This window comes from Biomphalaria glabrata, chromosome 2 (genome assembly GCF_947242115.1).
Source record: "Biomphalaria glabrata chromosome 2, xgBioGlab47.1, whole genome shotgun sequence".
NCBI classification, from domain to species: domain Eukaryota; kingdom Metazoa; phylum Mollusca; class Gastropoda; family Planorbidae; genus Biomphalaria; species Biomphalaria glabrata.
In genome coordinates, this window is record NC_074712.1 from 22,301,202 (window position 1) to 22,315,647 (window position 14,446).

The 14,446-nt window shown below is 37.4% G+C and overlaps 1 protein-coding gene across 4 annotated transcripts in view; it reads right to left on the bottom strand.

The window, feature by feature from the left end:
- Positions 1 to 14,446, bottom strand: part of LOC106062913 (atrial natriuretic peptide-converting enzyme-like) — a 195,208-nt gene that overhangs the window by 38,572 nt on the left and 142,190 nt on the right. For all 4 annotated transcript variants that reach the window (XM_056019653.1, XM_056019651.1, XM_056019650.1 and 1 more), the window contains 3 exons: positions 13,622 to 13,663; positions 10,824 to 10,951; positions 1,399 to 1,466 (listed from right to left, as the gene is read on the bottom strand). In XM_056019653.1, coding sequence (XP_055875628.1) covers positions 1,399 to 1,466; positions 10,824 to 10,951; positions 13,622 to 13,663 — 238 coding nt within the window. The remainder of the gene's footprint in view (positions 1 to 1,398; positions 1,467 to 10,823; positions 10,952 to 13,621; positions 13,664 to 14,446) is intronic.

Consider the following 14,446-nt stretch of genomic DNA (forward strand, 5'->3'; position numbering starts at 1 on the left):
TCTATCTGCCTACCTGTCCATCCATCCATCCATCCATCCATCCATCCATAAATCCATCCATCCACCCATCCATCTATCTATCTATCTATCTATCTATCTATCTATCTATCTATCTATCTATCTATCTATCTATCTATCTATCTATCTATCTATCTATCTATCTACCTATCTATCAATCTATCTATCTATCTATCTATCTATCTATCTATCTATCTATCTATCTATCTATCTATTTATCCATCTATCTATCTATCTATCTATCTATCTATCTATCTATCTATCTATCTATCTATCTATCTATCTATCTATCTATCTATCTACCTACCTACCTACCTATCTATCTATCTATCTATCTATCTATCTATCTATCTATCTATCTATCTATCTATCTATCTATCTATCTACCTACCTACATACCTATCTATCTATCTATCTATCTATCTATCTATCTATCTATCTATCTATCTATCTGTCTGTCTGTCTGTCTGTCTGTCTGTCTGTCTGCCTGCCTGTCTATCTATCTATCTATCTATCTATCTATCTATCTATCTATCTATCTATCTATCTATCTATCTATCTATCTATCTATCTATCTATCTATCTATCTATCTATCTGTCTGTCTGTCTTTCTGCCTGTCTATCTATCTATCTATCTATCTATCTATCTATCTATCTATCTATCTATCTATCTATCTATCTATCTATCTGTCTGTCTGTCTGTCTATCTATCTATCTATCTATCTATCTATCTATCTATCTATATCTCTACTTTCGCCCGTTTGTTCTCCAAGTCCAATCAGTCCAACCCAATGTTAACATGTTTTGTTTTTATAATTATTTTGACTAAAACTATTTTTGGTAGATTCACCGCTAGCTACAGCGTCTATCGAATTTTCTTTTTATTCAAAGACAAATAAACACAATATTCGAAACGTGATTGAAAAGTTAATAAAAGGGAGACGATGCGTCCAGAGGGCCAGGTCAAAGTGAAAACAAGGGACCACTGCTAGAGATCTGGGGAGGACAGTGTACATAGGAGATGGACAATGAGAAATAGTCACACAGGAAACGAGATTAACAACAACTTCTGTCCGTTCCACCAGTCCTGGCTAGCTGGTAATTAACGAAACCGTGTGGATTTTTTTTCTGCCCACTGGACACTGGTCATTTTGATTGCATAGGTCCGAGAGGTTGATTGTCTCTGGGCGGCGACAGGCTAGAGCCACAGGGTAGCCAGAGAAACTTTTTTTGTGTAGAGTGTACATTGAGAAACTGGGAGGGAAATGCCCAGAGACCAGTCTCTTTGTACAGTGCTGTGCCTCAATGCTTGAGTAGGCGGTTCAAAAAATAAGAGAAGTTTCTCTAGCAATGTGAATTAGATCTACATCGTCTGCTTACCTAACATTCAACATCTGGGTTTTGTTATACATATTAGCAAGACTTGATGACATGAACAGTGTGTCCATCTGAAAAGATAACAAAAAGACTTTGTTCAAATTATTACTCGCCAATCTTAATAAACATTTAATAAACTTATATTCCAGACTATCTATTCGCAGGTGAAGGTAATGTATGGTTATAAATGAAATAATTATTCTGACATGCACATCACAAAGTCTTGAGATGCTCCGCCTTTTCGGTGACAACAGATGTGTACACAGAAAAATGATCTCGGCAAGATAAAACCTAAAATCTGTTTTTTTTTACATTCCCCCCTTCTCATTCCTATACAATACCTCTATTCAAGTCAAATTTCATGAAAACTTTCAGAAATCTAGCTCAAGTAATCTGGTCAGCTGATCTCAAAAATGGCTCTAACGATTTTCCTAGAAATTTGAAAGTTCATGTATATCGCTGATAAAAGAATTACTAGCTCGTTTGCCACACAGGGAAAACTCGAGTTTAACCGTTCTAATGTTTCTAAGTAAAAAAACAAATCTAAACATGGCGTAGCTCTAACGTACCGACATGGAAGTGGCTTCTAAGTTTTACTCATTTTGTACGTGCATTAACTCTACATCTAGATTCTAGTCTAGTCTTAAGAGTTCCAAATCGGAAGTCTGGGTCTGGTATTTGATGGTGATGTCCATATAATGATAATATCAATAAATAATAGCCAAAGTTCCAAGTCCAGAAATTGGTAAATAGACCTACGTAATCAAAGTACAGTTCACGCATCATACGGTGTCAATGTCACGTTACCCGATTTGTACCATATATTTGTGTACATTATTTTATTTTATATTTTAATATATTTTAAATTGTATAATAGAGGTATTTAAGTTGTATAAAAGAGGTATTTAAATTGTATAATAGAGGTATTTAAATTGTATAAAAGAGGTATTTAAGTTGTATAAAAGAGGTATTTAAATTGTATAATAGAGGTATTTAAATTGTATAAAAGAGGTATTTAAATTGTATAAGAGAGGTATTTAAATTGTATACTAGAGGTAGTTAAATTGTATAATAGAGGTATTTAAATTGTATAAAAGAGGTATTTAAATTGTATACTAGAGGTATTTAAATTGTATAATAGAGGTATTTAAATTGTATAAAAGAGGTATTTAAATTGTATACTAGAGGTATTTAAATTGTATAATAGAGGTATTTAAATTGTATAATAGAGGTATTTAAATTGTATACTAGAGGTATTGTCTTTTTAAAAATGTAATTTTAATGTTTTTCTTGTTGATGTTTTTAGAACAATGAACAGTATGTCTCTGTCGCCGTCCTACACATTATTTTATAACCTGCCGGTCTAAGACTGGAGCTACTCCTTTAAATAGCACTGCTAGATGTGTTTGCACAGTGGTCATGTGATTGGAGTTAATGTGCCAATGTTTATTTCATTGTCATTCGTAACAAACCAAGACGACTCCATACAAAAAAAAAAATTGTTTACAGAGGAAAACATAGAGTTGAAGCTAGGTGCTGAAACAAATGATACATACATATATTAAACATAAATAAATAACAGTACCAGGGACCAAGTTTTTAAGAGAGAAAGTAGTGAATTAAAATGCTACGAAAATAAGGGCATGCGCCGACCGAATCCGGAGTCACAGGTTCGAGCCTCGGTTAAAGGTATAGTTAGTCTACAGGTATAAAGTAGTCTAGAGGTATTGTAAGTTTAGAAGTATAGTAAGTCTAGAGGTATTGTAAGTTTAGAAGTATAGTAAGTCTAGAGGTATTGTAAGTTTAGAAGTATAGTAAGTCTAGAGGTATACTTAGTCTAGAGAGCAAAGAGAGAGACACTCGCTACATATATGAAGGCGAAACCTACCCAATGCAATCTGTTCACTCTGAAAGAAGCTAGAGCCACTGTGCAGAGGACAGCACGGATCTGTGCTGATGAATACTGGATAGAGCTCAGTGAGGATATTCAGCTCGAAGCTCAAGCAGGCAACATAAGAGGGATGTATGAAGGAATCGAAAAGGCTCTAGAGCCTGCCCAAAACAAGTCAGCACCTCTCAAATCAACCACTGGGGAAACTATCACAGACAAGAACGAACAAATGCACAGATGAGTCGAACATTATTTCGAACTCTAGGCCACAACAAGCTCAGTCTCTGCCTCAGCTCTTAACGATATCAACCAATTACCCACAAGGAATGAACTAGATAAAGTACCTACACGACTAGAACTCAACAAAGCCATAGACAGTATGGCTGCCGGCAAAGCGCCTGGATGTGACGGTATCCCCCCAGATCTTCTGAAACAATGCAAAACTTAACTAAGCCAACCTCTACATGAACTGCTCTGCAAATGTTGGCAAGAAGGTGCTGTGCCACACGATCTGCGGGATGCAAAGATCATCACCCTGTACAAGAACAAAGGCGACAGAAGCGACTGCAACAACTACACAAGGGGAATCTCTCTCCTAAGCATTGTAGGCAAAGTCTTTGCTCGAGTGATACTTCCCAGGCTACAAAAACTTGCTGATTGAGTCTATCTAGAATCACAATGCGGCTTTCGCTCAGGGAGATCCACAATTGACATGATTTTCGCCATTCATCAACTTCTGGAAAAATGCAGAGAGCAAAGGATGCTTTTGTACATTGCATTCATCGACCTGACAAAGGCCTTTGATCTAGTCAGCAGAGAAGGTCTCTTTAAAACCCAAGCTGCTAAATATATTAATGGGTACAGTACAGTTCAACGGCTCCTGCTCCAAAAATTTCAGTATAAACAGCGGAGTCAAACAAAGGATGTGTCCTGGCCCCAACCTTCTCTTCAATGCTAATCCACCACGCGTTTGACTATTCCACCAAAGGCATAAATCTTCATTCCAGATTCGATGGCAACTTCTAAATATTGCTACACTGAGGGAAAAAACTGAAATCAGAACCACCCTCATAAGAGATATGCTCTTCGAGGACGACGCAGCGGTAGTGGCACACTCACAAGAGGAGCTTCTGTCACTAATGTCCTGCTTCTCTAAGGCTTGCAAAAAGTATGGCCTAACCATTAGCACAAAGAAAACTAATGTTATGGGACCACCTGCTACAGCACCACCATCCATTCTCATTGACGATAACAAGCTAGATGCCGTAAACGAATTCTGCTACCTCGGTTTTACAATTCAATGTGACCTCTCACTAGAAGAGGAAATAAAAAAACGCATAGGGAAGGCCGCATCACATTTCGCTAGACTCCGACCAAGAGTTTGGGAAAACCAGAAGCTCACAACAGTGACCAAAATGGAGGTCTACAAGTCATGCGTTCTTAGCACGCTACTGTACGGCAGTGAGTCGTGGACAACCTACACAAAACATGAGAGAAAACTAAACTAATTCCACCTACGCTGCCTTCGAAGGATCTTAAAAATAACATGGAAAGAAAGAGTATGTAATTCTGAGATCCTCGCGAGAAGGGGCCTTCCCTCCACTTTACGGTCCTCAGGCAGCGCCGCCTGTGCTGGCTCGGACATGTTCACAGGATGGAGGACAATCGCATCCCAAAAATCATTCTGTAAGGGCAACTTGCGTCTGGCTCAGGAAAAACTGGTCGCCCCACCTCCGTTATGTTGATAAGATAAAAAGGGATTTAAATCAGTGAACATTGATACTGACCATTGGGAAGAGATAGCCTTAGGCCGCACTAGTTGGAGAGAGACGGTGACCAAGAAAGCTATAAGAAGCGAGAAAACATGGGCCTCGATTCTTGAAGAAAGGTGTGCCACACGGAAAATGGCCAGCTCCTCTACCACCAAAGCGAAAGCCACCTTGACATGCAATATATGTGGACGGGAGTGTCTCTCCAAAATAGGGCTCCACAGCCATATGAAAAAGTGTTCGAGATGATGCATAGTCGTTTTACGACTGAAGGAGGCCGACGATAGTTAGTCTAGAGGTAAAATAAGTCTAAAGGTGCAGAGTAATCTAGTGGTATAGTAAGTCTACAAAAGTTTGAAAGGTAAATAGAAGTACCCCGTGTCACAGCCTCGTTTGAGACTCATTGTGACATGTAGAGATTTTTAGTCACCTTGCATAAAAGTGCCCTTGCACGAAGGAAAAGCTCTCAGTCTGAGCGGAAACCACAAGGTATAGAATGAGCTGTAACTTGATCAACAGAGATGAAGGACGTATATTGTTCTAAGGAAAGTTCTTGTATTGAGTATTGCATAGAAGTTATAGAGAATATGGAGATGTCGTTTTATTCTGGAAGTGATAAGTTACTACTTCTGGAGAACCTGTCAAGTGATTGTATAATTGTGTACTATTTCTGGAGTACCTGTCAAGTGATTGTGTAATTGTGTACTATTTCTGGAGTACCTGTCAAGTGATTGTGTAATTGTGTACTATTTCTGGAGAACCTGTCAAGTGATTGTGTAATTGTGTACTATTTCTGGAGTACCTGTCAAGTGATTGTTTACTTGTGTACTATTTCTGGAGTACCTGTCAAGTGATTGTTTACTTGTGTACTACTTCTGGAGTACCTGTCAAGTGATTGTTTACTTGTGTACTATTTCTGGAGTACCTGTCAAGTGATTGTTTAATTGAGTACTACTTCAGGAGTACCTGTCAAGGGATTGTTTAATTGAGTAACCTGTCAAGTTATTTATTTAAATCAATAAATTCACTGTCTGCTAATAAGTGCGTTGCTCAGTGCATTTTAATACTTGTTGTGAGACTTCATTGCGACTCCAGCTCGACACCCATTAAGAACCCAGTTGGTAACATCAAGAGAATGTCATCATAATAGTGGTGTTACACCCCGCATATGAGACAGAGAGATGTGGTCAGTTGGTCAAATGGAAGGAATACATTTAATTCTCTAATATTGGAATTTTGAAGATTTGATCACACTTTATTCAATTGTAATTTATTCAAGTTGCTGTTTTAACTCAAGTGGGAACAACAGGGCAATTGACATCGTGACATTCGTGCAGACGACTCTATTGTCTCGTCTACCAGATGACACGTGATTGTTGACCTGTCCACTTTGTTGTGCTATGACATACAGACAGGGGACTGTTGCTTGCTGATGTTTCTCTTGACAGTTTCAGATGAAAGTCTTGCTAAAATGTTTTTGACATGTTCCTGCTAACGCAAAGTGTCAAATGTTGATGCTTTCAATTAACAAAATGAATTTCACCTTTCTATAGATTCACATCAATGTGTGCCAGTTAGGTTAAGATTTATTTTTCATCTCTGTAACAAAAATAACTTCCTCTATTGAAACTCTAAATGTAACTATGAAACGAAAGGACAATAGAGAGAGCTTGTCAATATCTCCATTTAACTTGACATGCTATCACGAAACAAAATATTGTTATTGGAAGTTGATAGATGTCCTTTACGTCTCGGGTTGTAACTCTTTCCCTTTGTAACTTCTCATGGGACTAAAGAGGTCAATCCTTGATACACAGCTGCGGTCACAGGTTGGGCATCTGTAATCACCAGGCGCCTTTGCACTTTCACCCTTCTTTCTACTTCTGGTGTGTACGCCATCTGCAATCCAGGACCCTTCATTTATGTTTGCTCTCCAAGTGGATCTGTCCAGTGCCTTATTTTCCCAACTGTCAATTTCGAAGAGCTTCATGTCTTGTTTGCTTACATCTTTAAAGTAATTATAAAAATAAAACGCACTACATTTCCAGACAGCTAATTGTTTCATATGCTTGCAATGTACTAATGAACAAAAAGAAATCTACGCTTGGCTAATCAAACATGACACATAAATCTATGTCGTACTTTTGATTGAAAATAGTGACAGCTACAAGATAAGGTCAACGAAAATGTTTGCTAGATAAATTCTGACATGTGGAGGACCCACTGACCTACAAGTAAACGATATATTGATCTAGCTTTACATGGAAAAGATCTCAGCTTTTCTGTTTATCATACAACACCCTAGTAAAGGTTGTCGGGTGTATTGATTTAAAACGCGTTTGAATAGCTGATAGAACTGCTACGTCAATATCAAGTTAGAGCATCTTCCTTGCTGGTTAGTAGAATGGATCCATCGTTAGGTCTTAGCGGTGCCCTGGTCTGGCTGGGCCATAGGCACATCGAAATATGTGTCTCCATCGTCCATGCATAATTATACGAATACTTTCAGCCACCATTGAAACAAGATTGAAGAGCAAAGAAAACACAAAGTCAAGCCTTACCAACTCAGAGTAAATGCAGAAACAACTTGAGCAAACTCAATCTACTCATGCCCTCAGTCGACTTCTCAAAAGAAAACCCTGACGCCATCTTTAATTTCATAGGTGGCTCTTGAGTTTTTAGTCACTTGAAAAGTAGATCAGTCATTTAAACTTGCGACTTGATTATTATAGACTTATTGATGGCGCATTTAGAATAGTAGTTCGACTGTAATTACTGGTGATGCTTACAAAATGGTGTCACAATTATGAATAGGACCATGCATGGTGTAATCATGATAGTGTTTGTACTGTATTGTCAATTAATTAAAAACATTTTCCCACACGACTAAAAAACCTCAAAGGAATACAGAAAAGAAATGGTTTCAGAAAGAGATGATGATATAATGCCGTCAAACAATCGATCTAATGACATTCTGATGGGATTCACAAAGTATGAAACAAAACCCAAAAACAAAACAATAACAAACATAAAAAAACCCAGTTCAATGGTCACAATTGATTAAACGTCAGAAGAAGGGAGGAACTAAAGCAAACAATAACAACATTGGAAGTACTCGACTTAAAGGGAACTCTTGTTGTTGTGGTCCTACAACATTGGAAGTACTCGACTTAAAGGGAACTCTCTTGATGTTGTGGTCCAACAACATTGGAAGTACTCGACTTAAAGGGAACTCTCTTGATGTTGTGGTCCAATAACATTGGAAGTACTCGACTTAAAGGGAACTCTTGTTGTTGTGGTCCTACAACATTGGAAGTACTCGACTTAAAGGGAACTCTCTTGATGTTGTGGTCCAATAACATTGGAAGTACTCGACTTAAAGGGAACTCTCTTGATGTTGTGGTCCAATAACATTGGAAGTACTCGACTTAAAGGGAACTCTCTTGATGTTGTGGTCCAACAACATTGGAAGTACTCGACTTAAAGGGAACTCTCTTGATGTTGTGGTCCAACAACATTGGAAGTACTCGACTTAAAGGGAACTCTCTTGATGTTGTGGTCCAATAACATTGGAAGTACTCGACTTAAAGGGAACTCTTGTTGTTGTGGTCCTACAACATTGGAAGTACTCGACTTAAAGGGAACTCTCTTGATGTTGTGGTCCAACAACATTGGAAGTACTCGACTTAAAGGGAACTCTCTTGATGTTGTGGTCCAACAACATTGGAAGTACTCGACTTAAAGGGAACTCTTGTTGTTGTGGTCCTACAACATTGGAAGTACTCGACTTAAAGGGAACTCTCTTGATGTTGTGGTCCAACAACATTGGAAGTACTCGACTTAAAGGGAACTCTCTTGATGTTGTGGTCCAACAACATTGGAAGTACTCGACTTAAAGGGAACTCTCTTGATGTTGTGGTCCAACAACATTGGAAGTACTCGACTTAAAGGGAACTCTCTTGATGTTGTGGTCCAACAACATTGGAAGTACTCGACTTAAAGGGAACTCTTGTTGTTGTGGTCCAACAACATTGGAAGTACTCGACTTAAAGGGAACTCTTGTTGTTGTGGTCCTACAACATTGGAAGTACTCGACTTAAAGGGAACTCTTGTTGTTGTGGTCCAACAACATTGGAAGTACTCGACTTAAAGGGAACTCTTGTTGTTGTGGTCCTACAACATTGGAAGTACTCGACTTAAAGGGAACTCTCTTGATGTTGTGGTCCAACAACATTGGAAGTACTCGACTTAAAGGGAACTCTTGTTGTTGTGGTCCAACAACATTGGAAGTACTCGACTTAAAGGGAACTCTCTTGATGTTGTGGTCCAATAACATTGGAAGTACTCGACTTAAAGGGAACTCTCTTGATGTTGTGGTCCAACAACATTGGAAGTACTCGACTTAAAGGGAACTCTCTTGATGTTGTGGTCCAACAACATTGGAAGTACTCGACTTAAAGGGAACTCTCTTGATGTTGTGGTCCAACAACATTGGAAGTACTCGACTTAAAGGGAACTCTCTTGATGTTGTGGTCCAACAACATTGGAAGTACTCGACTTAAAGGGAACTCTCTTGATGTTGTGGTCCAACAACATTGGAAGTACTCGACTTAAAGGGAACTCTCTTGATGTTGTGGTCCAACAACATTGGAAGTACTCGACTTAAAGGGAACTCTCTTGATGTTGTGGTCCAACAACATTGGAAGTACTCGACTTAAAGGGAACTCTCTTGATGTTGTGGTCCAACAACATTGGAAGTACTCGACTTAAAGGGAACTCTCTTGATGTTGTGGTCCAATAACATTGGAAGTACTCGACTTAAAGGGAACTCTCTTGATGTTGTGGTCCAACAACATTGGAAGTACTCGACTTAAAGGGAACTCTCTTGATGTTGTGGTCCAACAACATTGGAAGTACTCGACTTAAAGGGAACTCTCTTGATGTTGTGGTCCAACAACATTGGAAGTACTCGACTTAAAGGGAACTCTCTTGATGTTGTGGTCCAATAACATTGGAAGTACTCGACTTAAAGGGAACTCTCTTGATGTTGTGGTCCAACAACATTGGAAGTACTCGACTTAAAGGGAACTCTCTTGATGTTGTGGTCCAACAACATTGGAAGTACTCGACTTAAAGGGAACTCTCTTGATGTTGTGGTCCAACAACATTGGAAGTACTCGACTTAAAGGGAACTCTCTTGTTGTTGTGGTCCAACAACATTGGAAGTACTCGACTTAAAGGGAGCTCTCTTGTTGTTGTGGTCCAAAACATTATTCATCCTACAAGTGATTCGCTTCGCGCTTTTATTTATTGATGTGATAATTAAATTCTATTCAAATTGTATTATTAAAATGTATTGATTTCTTTTATTACTAATAGTCCTTAGTAAATCAAAGTTAAACATTGACCAGTCCAACGGCAGACAATGTGAAAATATTTCTTCATTCATTCATTAACGTCTGCCTTCTCTATCATCTCTAACACTTTTCTCAGTCTTGATTCTATGCTAACTCATTGTCTGCTCAAGATTGACTACAAGTCATCGTCTGCTCAAGATTGACTACAAGTTATCGTCTGCTCAAGTTTGACTACAAGTCATCGTCTGCTCAAGATTGATTACAGTGATCGTCTGCTCAAGATTGACTACAAGTCACAAGTCTAATTAAGATTTACTACAAGTGATCGTCTGCTCAAGATTTACTACAAGTCACAAGTCTGCTTAAGATTGACTACAAGTCATCGTCTGCTTAAGACTGACTACAACTTACCTTAAAAACAAAAGCATTACGAAAATAAATGAAAGTCGGAGACGAGGAATCCGCCAGACTCGGGGTATACACAGAAAAAGGCCCAGCGATGATTCTAAGGCTTCCCTGTACAGTAGTGAACGTTAATACTGAAATAGAAAACAAAATGGGGCAATGACTGGACATCGTCCAAATAGTAGCCAACAGAAATGAACCGAAACAGTACAAAATCAAAACGATGCATCAATTATTGACAAAGATATAATGCACGCATTCCAAAGTGAACCCCAACCTGATGATTCTACTTTCAAGATCGAGAAGTACCCATGAAACACAGACACCGAATTATAAACAGAAATAGAATGCAAACCTTACAGCTGAAACTAAATAATTATTATTTAAAACGGACATATGAGGGTTGAGATATTTTCATGTATTTAAAATAAAAATATTGTGAATGGTTATTTACAAACAGGGCCACAATTTAAGAATGTGGACTCCTTTGAAAGCTTTAATAAAGATTCACTCGTGAATAAAAATAGTAATTTTTATTTTATTATGTTTTTATATAAAATATAAATATTATAAAAAATAAATTATTACCGGTATATGAAATAAAAATACTAATATCTAATGGCATACTATATTTTTAGAATGTGGAAATATGACTGCTATCCGTAATCTCACTTTCTTTAAAAAAAAATTCATATTTTAGTTTTAAAAAAGGTGTATATGTTTGAGTATATGGAGGCTAAGGCCTAATGGTACACGCACTGTCGTACATCCGGAGCTGTACCGGTAGTTGCATATTCCAAGCCAGCTACAACTACAGCGGACACTTCTTGATCACAACATTGTAGCCATACTTCGTCAGATTTAAAGTGTTAGCGTTAAAATGAGGAAAAAAAACACTAAACGTTTTGCTCTTTATTAAAGAAGGGGTTTTAAACCTCAAAACCCCCTGGATGGGGGTGTTAACCTCAGACCCCCATTGGCAAAGGTGGGGTAAAAGATGGTTTAGCATTAAAATCTCCCTTCCAATAAAAAAAAAATTAAAACGAAACAATGAAAACCTTCTGGGTGGTCAGTCTCGAGCAGTTCTACTGTGATCTCGTTTTCAATGTGTTTTTCTTATCTTATCTTATATAATACAGACGTTACTTCAAAAAAGAAGATGATTACGTCCTACGCGTCATGCATTTAGTCATGCATATTAACCAATGACTTAAATTCTGCCAAGTCACTGGTTTTCCTGGCTAGCTCAGGCAACCCATTCCATGCCCTAATAGCACTAGGGAAGAAGGAGTATTTGTACAAATTTGTCCTAGCATATGGAACGAGGAATGTGCCTTTATCTTTGTGTCTTTCAGAGTATTTTATTAAATTTTGTTTTTTGTATTTGAAGATTATTGTTCAGTGTTTTATGTATAGCTGCTACTTTACTTTTGAGTCTTCTATCCTGAAGTCTTTCTAAATTTAGTGATTTTACTAAAGGTGTTATATGAATCTGCTGTTTTGTTCCTAATGCTTTGAAAATTTATTTCTAAAGTTTTTAGGTATTTTGGTATTGCTTCTTTAGTAGGTTTGTTTAGTGAGGCTGTTGTATTAATGTAGTGGAGTGGATACCTTTTCAGAAAACGCCGGGCACCCCGATATCCACGTGACCTTTCCCCCTACATGGCACCTTGTGTCCGCGCATAACAAGGCAGACCAACGTGGGCACTGTCGATTCGACAGCATCTCTAGTCGCTGTAGTGTCCGTACGTTACTGGACCTACGTCGTCTCCACTCCTTGTTTGTGACAGGTTCTACACCATTTGTTTATGGATGGCTGCAGGTAATTAAATTTTATTTATTTATATTAGATTGTAATTTTAATTAGTAGTTTATATAGAATATCACTACCGAGGGTTTTTGTTCATGTTGGACTATTCTTATTTTTAGAAGCCAGCATGTAGATGAATTTATCTATTGAAATGCGTACCTGTAGTATACTATACGAATTAGATCATATATAGAATGTTAAATGTCCATTTTGTTAGAGAATAACTTTGTCATTAATTTTTATAATGTTTCTGATGTATCATATCCCTCCTTATGTTCTGATAAGAGATGATTGGCTTACATTATTAGATTTTCTATTTGTTGATGTATTATTTAAACCTGATGTTGTGTGTACAACCATTTAGGCCTATTAATTATGTTTAGTTTATGCCCATGTGTAATTATGTTTTATGTTTGTCTTTGGCAGGTCTGTAATGTATAATAAACAGTTTGGAATCGTCCTACGAGTTGCCTCCGTCATGTCATTTAGTTTGTTCTGTGCCAAACCCACCACATTAATTTGAGTAGATTTAGGTTTAACAGGAGTGGATCTGGCTAGTGGTTGGTGTGTTTGGTTTGGGATGGTGTTTAGGATGTTGTATGGGTTAGAAGTGTCCGCATCAAAGGAATCAAACAGTCCTGATGTAAACTGAGGTAACCCACACGGTACACAGTGCCATGATGCGTCTTTGTTGCCTAATACACATAATACACTGGTGTATTGATATGGAGACATGATGCATGGTACCAACGTCCGAGAGTTAAACTCACGAGATGTGGAGATGAAGTCTTTCCATCTTGCTGAGCTTCATATTGACACGATGGAAGAAATAAAAACAATGACAACACACACCCATGTCCTCCCCCCCCACACACACACACAAGAACAAATCAAATAAAAAAAGAATAACATGAGCGAAAAAAAACTAATTGTATTCAAAACTAAAAACTCTCCGTGCTAGACGAAAACACAGAGAACACAACTAACCACTTACCTTGTGATGTGCTTATAGAAGATGAAGTCTGAGTAGAAGTACCTGTAAATAGATATATCATTGCAGTAATCTGTCAATTCAATGAAACACATAGACCGACATACCTCCTACCTAATTATCTATCTATCTATCTATCTATCTATCTATCTATCTATCTATCTATCTATCTATCTATCTATCTATCTATCTATCTATCTATCTATCTATCTATCTATCTATTTGTCTGTCTGTCTGTCTGTCTGTCTAACTGTCTATCTCAGACTAAATTTCTGAAACGTTCCAATTACATTTTAATTAAGAAACAAAAATAAAAACCAAAAAAAAAAAACAAAACCTGAGCTTTAATTTGCCGAGGTGCAAAACGTTTTCAGCAAAAAAAGTGAAAGACATTGTAGACGTTTGTGTTTTTTTGGTAGATTTAATATTTTTAAAGTTTGGTCTTGTGTAGATTTAGTGTTTTTAAAGTTTGGTCTTGTGTAGATTTAGTGTTTTTAAAGTTTGGTCTTGTGTAGATTTAGTGTTTTTAAAGTTTGGCCTTGTGTAGATTTAGTGTTTTTAAAGTTTGGCCTTGTGTAGATTTAGTGTTTTTAAAGTTTGGTCTTGTGTAGATTTAGTGTTTTTAAAGTTTGGTCTTGTGTAGATTTAGTGTTTTTAAAGTTTGGCCTTGTGTAGATTTAGTGTTTTTAAAGTTTGGTCTTGTGTAGATTTAGTGTTTTTAAAGTTTGGTCTTGTGTAGATTTAGTGTTTTTAAAGTTTGGTCTTGTGTAGATTTAGTGTTTTTAAATTTGGTCTTGTGTAGATTTAGTGTTTTAAAGTTTGGTCTTG